The 7,364-nt window shown below is 38.3% G+C and overlaps 1 protein-coding gene across 1 annotated transcript in view; it reads right to left on the minus strand.

Annotated features, from left to right (window-relative positions):
• Positions 1-500: 500 nt before the first annotated feature.
• LOC138030281 (uncharacterized) overlaps positions 501-7,364 on the minus strand; it is a 20,442-nt gene continuing 13,578 nt past the window's right edge. Inside the window, exons 2-4 of the mRNA XM_068878177.1 lie at positions 4,232-4,302; positions 2,013-2,101; positions 501-992 (exon numbers count right to left, since the gene is read on the minus strand). Of these exons, the coding sequence (XP_068734278.1) occupies positions 656-992; positions 2,013-2,035 (360 nt within the window). The 5' untranslated portion in view covers positions 2,036-2,101; positions 4,232-4,302 and the 3' untranslated portion in view covers positions 501-655. The remainder of the gene's footprint in view (positions 993-2,012; positions 2,102-4,231; positions 4,303-7,364) is intronic.

Raw genomic sequence — 7,364 nt, forward strand, 5'->3', positions numbered from 1 at the left:
TGGTCTTCCCCATAGCTAAGTACTGTAGTCATCATTTTACTAAGATGATTGACCAACCAATGCATATATTAATATTCATCTGGACATATGAATCAAACAAGGGCTCAGCTCCCTTAACTTTAAGGGATATTTACACGATGACAATATAATATTTAAATACAAGTCACAGTATCAGAATCATTCTGACCTTGCTTTCCTCATGGTAATTAGCACTATTGTTGTTTTAACCCCATTAGGATTTGAAACTTGAATAAGTTGGGAAAAACAGAATTAATTGTGGTAATTCTAGTCAAATGATGCCTTCCTGCAAATGTCTCCTTCTTGCCAGACTTGACGTCAATTCATTGAAACCAAATATTACAATAATAAGTAATGGTCTAAAGTACAGAAAAGGTGCTGCTGAGTTGACATCAGTACAGTGAACTGTAAAACTGGAAAAACTTAGTATTCTTCTTGCATCTATCGCTACCAGGAACCACGCTAAGGTTACTGTGCTGCAGCATAGCAACCATTACAAACACTGTTGCATACCTTGCCCTTACTCTGCTTCAATATGCCAGCAGATATTTGAGTTGAAAAAAAAATACAGTGTGTTGCAGAGTTAAAAGTACAGTGAAATGAAAAAAAAGATAATAAATAATAACTAAGGAGACTTTTAACTCTGGGTCAATCGCCCAGCCCAGAAAGGGTAGGTTTGTGGCAGAGGTCTGCTTGACATATTTTGACCAGCCACTCTTGTAACTTTTGCTGCCGTTCTTTGTTGCCTCTTGCTCACACGAGCCTTGTAAGTGGCATCCAAGACTGCTTTAATATTGCGTAATTTGCTCCTTTCCCACTGTAGCGATTTCACATCCCTTGCAGAAGGTCCACTTGTTTGTCCTCCATCTTTATCACTCTCCTCTGATGACATAAACTCAACAGCATTGTTTAGTTTTAGCAAATCTCTTGCTCTGTCCTTGTCCTGTGTGGAGAGTGCTGCTTTTCCACAATTTCTAGTCAATAATTCAATTTTTAAAAACCCAACAAAAGATAACTATCAGATGAAACACTCGAACAAAATCATTTTCTTACTGTATACAACATGAACAGAAAAAAAAAAAAATCAGAGTACAAAAAAAAAAAAAACCATAGAAGGGATTGGTTGCACTACCATGCGATGGACAATTGATTATAAGATACTTATATACATTTTGTATAAATGGATAGTGCATTTCCATTATTTTACTCTTTGCCACCAATGCAAGACCAAACCAATTAAAGACCACCTTTGCCATGCAAATCCACTTATGTCCAGAATTGATCCTAATGAAATGCACATCGAATTTTGACTTCCAACACGAAATTTCCCGTTAAGTATAAGCATTTTCTATCTTTTTAAGATAAAAGTTAGGGTTAGCGTCATTTTAAGGTTAGGGTAACTACTGCTGTGTATCTTTCTTTGAAGATAAGAGTATAGGGGACACTTTATGATGTTAATTGTCTGTAGTCTTAGACTTTAGTGCTGTTGAAGTTGGGGCGAAGACCAAGGAGACGCTTCATGAGGTTTAATGAAATCGGTGTGCATCTAATTAGGGTCAATCCTGGACATATCTGTGCAAGCCATTTGTCTTCTCATGATCATTATTTCAATCACAGACACACTATATTGCCCTTGTTGCTATCAACAGAAATTACATCAACTGATTTGCCAACACCAATTCTACATGTACATGGCACACACCATTGTCAAAAAAGGTACAGAACCATGATACAATGTACCATGACTTGTAAGAGCTGTAACAGTAGGGAAGGCGAAGGTAAGAAAATAACATCCTTTTTACATTGCCAAAAGAATGGAAGCAATAATTGGTGTGAAGAGGTGGTTTTACTCCCATTTCTTATGCTCTTTTGTATTCTAAGGAAGGGCAGTTTCACAGACTATTGCCTTCTGTTTTGTTATACCTGACTGACAGAATTTACAATACCCTGGAGAGGTACTGCACAAAAATGCAATGTGTTAATATGAACTGTACCTTTTATCTCTGCCTTGACCCATTTTTCCTTTCCAAAAATTAATTTCCTCTGATTTCTTTGACAATAATTTCCTCAATCTTCTTGTCCCCTTCATGGTCATATGTCAAGGGTTTAAGACAAAGCAAATCAATTGATTAAAATTAAAATGAACATAAAGGTATAAAGGTAATTTCCACCTAGGTGGCATCTCGTAGATAGAGGGTGTAATCATTGGAAGTACCATTTGGATATGAAGTACATGTACAGTGTAACATCCTTTGTAAGATGTAATTATGCTTTGCTAGAGGTAGAGAATCATTATCTTAAACCAAGGTCATAAAATCATATTTTCAAAATGATATTTTAACACAATTGACCAAATTGCTATTTTAACTCTCAAAGAGGGGTTAACAGCTCTCGCACTACTCTAACTCTGTCAATGAAAGCCAATTGTAAAGTCACAACTCTCTTTGAAACTCAGTAGCAGATAAAACCTTAAATTACATAATCTCAGCAATGTAAAATCATGCTTTCAAAATAAAATTTTGACATCATTGACAAAAGTGCAGCCATTTTGTCCACTCAATGATGGATAAAAAGCTTTGGCACAGCCCACTCAGAGATGGGCAGCCTGACTTTTGTCAATGAAAGCCAATTATTGTTAAGTCACAACTCTCTTTGAAACTCAGTGAGCAATATAATTTGCATAACCTAACCACAACAAAATCATAATGTTCAAAATGAAATTTGGACATCATTGACAAAAGTGCCATTTTGTCCACTCAAAGATGGATAAACAGCTTTGGCACAGCCCACTCAGAGATAAGCAGCCTGACTTTCATCAATGAAAGCCAATTATTGTAAGTTACAACTCTCTTTGAAACTCAGTGAGCAATATAATTTGCATAACCTAACCACAACAAAATCATAATGTTCAAAATGAAATTTGGACATCATTGATAAATATGCCATTTTGTCCACTTAAAGATGGATAAACAGCTTTGGCATAGCCCACTCTAAGATGGGCAGCCTGACTTTTGTCAATGAAAGCCAATTATTGTTAAGTCAAACCTCTCTTGGAAACTCAGTGAGCAATTTGCATAATCCAACCTCCACGGAATCCTACGTTCCAAATGAAATTTGGACATCATTGACAAAAGTGCCATTTTGTCCACTCAAAGATGGATAAAAAGCTTTGGCACAGCCCACTCAGAGATGGGCAGCCTGACTTTTGTCAATGAAAGCCAATTATTGTTAAGTCACAACTCTCTTTGAAACTCAGTGAGCAATATAATTTGCATAACCTAACCACAACAAAATCATAATGTTCAAAATGAAATTTGGACATCATTGACAAAAGTGCCATTTTGTCCACTCAAAGATGGATAAACAGCTTTGGCACAGCCCACTCAGAGATGGGCAGCCTGAATTTTGTCGATGAAAGCCAATTATTGTTAAGTCAAACCTCTCTTGGAAACTCAGTTGACAATATAATTGGCATAACCCAACCTCAATGAAATCATACTTTTAAAATAAAATTTTGACATTATTGACAAAAGTGCCATTTTGTCCACTCAAAGATGGATAAACAGCTTTGGCACAGCCCACTCAGAGATGGGCAGCCTGACTTTTGTCAATGAAAGCCAATTGTTAAGTCACAACTCTCTTTGAAACTCTCTATATTTGTACAATTTGCATGACCCTAATGAATAAATTCATGGGATATTTTCACTTTGAAAATTGTACAGCATTGACGAAAGTGTTATTTTGTTGTTTGGGAGACATCTTATGCAGCTTTAGCACAGCCCACCCAAAGAAATTAGGGACTACATACATGTATACCGCAGTGAGAGAGAGGTGTATTTAATTACAGTAATTTCCAATAAAGTTGCCTCCTCATACAAGAATAATTATTATCATCCAGAAGTGGTCAGACAAACAAAAAGGGAAAGAAAAACCAAAAAAGAAAGAGGATAAAGTTTGGATACCTTGGTTCTGCACTTGGTTAAATTTTAGTGAACACTAATCTTTGGACAGCAGAGAATTCCACTAACAATAGTCCAGGACAGCTGTATGTGACATACATGTAGTTGAGGTAGAAATTGGTACAAATGAGTATTCATGTTTGCATCGGCTTCTGCAAGATGGTGAACATTGGTTCCCACCACGGTTTATTTCTGAAAGATTACTGTATTTATGGTTTTGTATAGCATAGACAAGGGAGCATCTATTTACCAACCTGGCACTTGTCAGAAAGCCTGCAAAATCCCTCTGTTTCCTCAATTCTCTGTAGGTCTTTCTGACGGCGTCCTTTTATATAAACGCACAAAGAAAATCACCATGGTTGGCTTTCTCGAGATCTCAGTCATTTTAAGTGAGAGAGGACAATGTCCACCATACCTTTAAGTGAATGAGAGGTGCACAAGTCCCATAGATTCTAACCACTTTTGAAGAAAAATAGGGAGTGTTTTTTAGCTTCAAAGGCAAGAGCCTCGAGGGAGGAATGGGAGAATGCCGCCCAGGATTTTTTGCAAATCTAGTTTCTCCTAAGTGGCATCTCCAGCATTAGCCTGGGAGCAAGCTCTCTTGCGGGGTGGGTGGCCCACCCCGCAAGAGAGCTTGCTCCCAGGCTACTCCTGCATTGAACATTATTTTTATCACACATCCTTTCGCATGAACTTAATATTCAGTATGGAGCTATTTCCTTGCCAGGGAATAAAAAATCCCTGATGAAGTGAGCCTCTGTCGCACGAAACGCGTAGGAGAATAAAAAGAGTCATACGAGTACTTGTTCGCAGAAATGCTACAAACTGGCATAAAGGAACACACGTAACTCTAAACCTCAACATATAAACTTTGCCGCTAAAGCACTAAGGTGATATCTTCGTTCACAATTCTTATGAAAATACATTAATTTCACAATCGCTGTAACTCTTACTCGGTAAGATTTTTCTCGGTACAGTACTTGGGGTCACTTCTTTCTGTACTGGAGCATTGCTAGTACTTGGGCAACCTTCCCGTGAAACCATTTTATCTTTTGCCGAAACCGAAGGACTTCAAGAGAACGACCGAAGAGCCAAATAGCAAGATTCAAAAGGCGCGCAATTATAATTGACCTCGGTTCAAAAACGAGGCAATCATGCGCGGTAAGGACAAAATGGGAGAAGGTTTCGAAGGTCGATAAACTGATCTTCATGTCGAAGTGAATGTGGAAGTTACAGTTTAAGCGAAGCAATATTGGTGTTCTTCAGATAGCGTTTCGAGAAGATTGTATCATTTTCATTTCGCGATTCATTGCGATAAATAGGAAGCATCAGAACATTGACACTATAATCGTGTGACCTCTTTATTTGACTCCGATATATCTTTTTGCGGCCCAGTATTACTCCGTCTGTATCTTTGCATTTCAATTGAAACTTGGATAGATATTTGCGAGGCTTGTAGAAGGCTGCAGGTATTACAAATGATTTCATTCTCGGTAACCCCTGGGAGGCCAGCCAGGACGGGACGCCGGACCTTTGCCATTCCTGATAATGCTAGTGATTCCTTCGTCCGGTCTTGACTAACTGCCCCTGGGTCTCCGATGTCAAAGGTTTTTAAAACAAAGATCAAGGAGACACTATAAAGTAGAACTATATTATACCTTGTTGAAAATGTTAATGTTTGTAACAGACTTGTAATATATACATGTGGGTAGTTTTTTAGGACGTTTTGGCTAATGTTTCGGTTAATTCTTAAGCCTTCATAAGTAGGGTTGATGTTGTAACGGGTGATTTAAAATAACGTTGCGCGAGCGGTGTACGCGACCCTTTACATTTGAGGGTCATTGAATAGGAAGATGGGAGTAATTTTATCATATCATATACCCCTAGGCGTCACGTGGACTTGCTTCAAAGGCTTTTTCTCACTTACAAGCTTGATAGCAAAATTTTTAAACTCAGTGAGGTTATTTCTGGATCGAATTTAATTTTGCGAGTCTTGGACGTATTTTGGGTGTTTCTGGTCTTGAAACATGTTCAAGATCACTTTTTTAGAATAAGTAAACCCCTCATTAAAAAAGGAATTAAGGCTTAAGTTTCTTAAGAAACTGTGATGCTGCGTCGTTGACCTTTAGAGCGTTTTCCCTTATCAACTCGTTTGATAAGCTAAATTTTCGTAGGTCCACAAAGAGGTTTTCGGATCCTAAGAGGTTTTGGGCTAAGTTCCAAACATGGCTGGTGTAATCCTGTAAGTACTAATAAAACTTATCGGTTGTCCTAATATTTAGCGCTTTCCTTGCTTCCAACTATACCGTGATTAAGTGAGATGTATAATGCTGTATGAAGTTTTTCATCCGTAGCCTTCATTCGGTTCCCTTCGTTTTCGGAAGATATTTAAAAAACAGGCCGTATGTATGCACCATGTATATACCGGTATATTTATCTTTCCCGGGAATTTCCGAGGTTGTCCAGGCTTCTTTTGATGAAAAATTGATGTATTTGCATGATGCAAAACAATTGTCCAGGTATTGTTTAGAGCGCAAATTCAGTAGTAAACATGTATGCTGAACTGGCGCCATTTCATTTTGCCGAAAGAGGAAAAGCCCCTTGGAAAAAAATCTCGATTTTCTAAGCGAATCCGTTTTCCGGAAACACGAATGAAACACCCGTACGCGTTTCAGTCAGCGGAAACGCGAAAAATTATGATCGTTTTTCTCTATCGAGTTTCCCGTTGTATCCGCTCTGCGGAAACATAACGGAAAGTTGAAGTATCGTGTTTCCGTCATTTTTCCGAATCTCGGAAACGCCTTGTGTACACAAGCAAACACCTTTTTACATAATAAAGAAATTTTCTAATAATGATTTTAGATATTATAGGTTGCTGTAAGAGAAAAGCTATATACTTTGAAAGATCAATGTAACGCATTTCAAAATTCATCTCCTCAATTTCAAGACACTTTAGAAGCAATTTATTCAATTTACGTTTAAAGTGTGTTTTCCCAAGCTAACGAAATTCGGAGGGAATACCATTCCATATTTTTGTTCCCATTCTAGAGAAGGAAAATAACCGTTGGTTTGTTCTGGACATTTTTACGTGGACGTTTCCAGCTAATGCAGACCGTGTTCATGGCGTTCCAGAATGGTATGGGCTGCAAGGGTGGTTTTAGTTTAAGTCGTGATTTGCACTTGGCACATGCAAGGAGCTTGCTGCAATATCGGTGCGCTTCTTGTCGGTCCCGGTCCCCAAATTTTGGGATTTATTTCCTTGAAGATGTTCTTTCGCCCCAAGTGGAAGCCAGCTGGGCCATCGTGAGTCTCAACGAGTGCTACTTTAGCAAGTCGCTGGGCAAGAACCACCCTCCTGTTTGCCTTAGAAGTACCTCTAGGTGATTG

Source organism: Montipora capricornis, chromosome 13 (genome assembly GCF_036669925.1).
Source record: "Montipora capricornis isolate CH-2021 chromosome 13, ASM3666992v2, whole genome shotgun sequence".
NCBI classification, from domain to species: Eukaryota; Metazoa; Cnidaria; class Anthozoa; order Scleractinia; family Acroporidae; genus Montipora; species Montipora capricornis.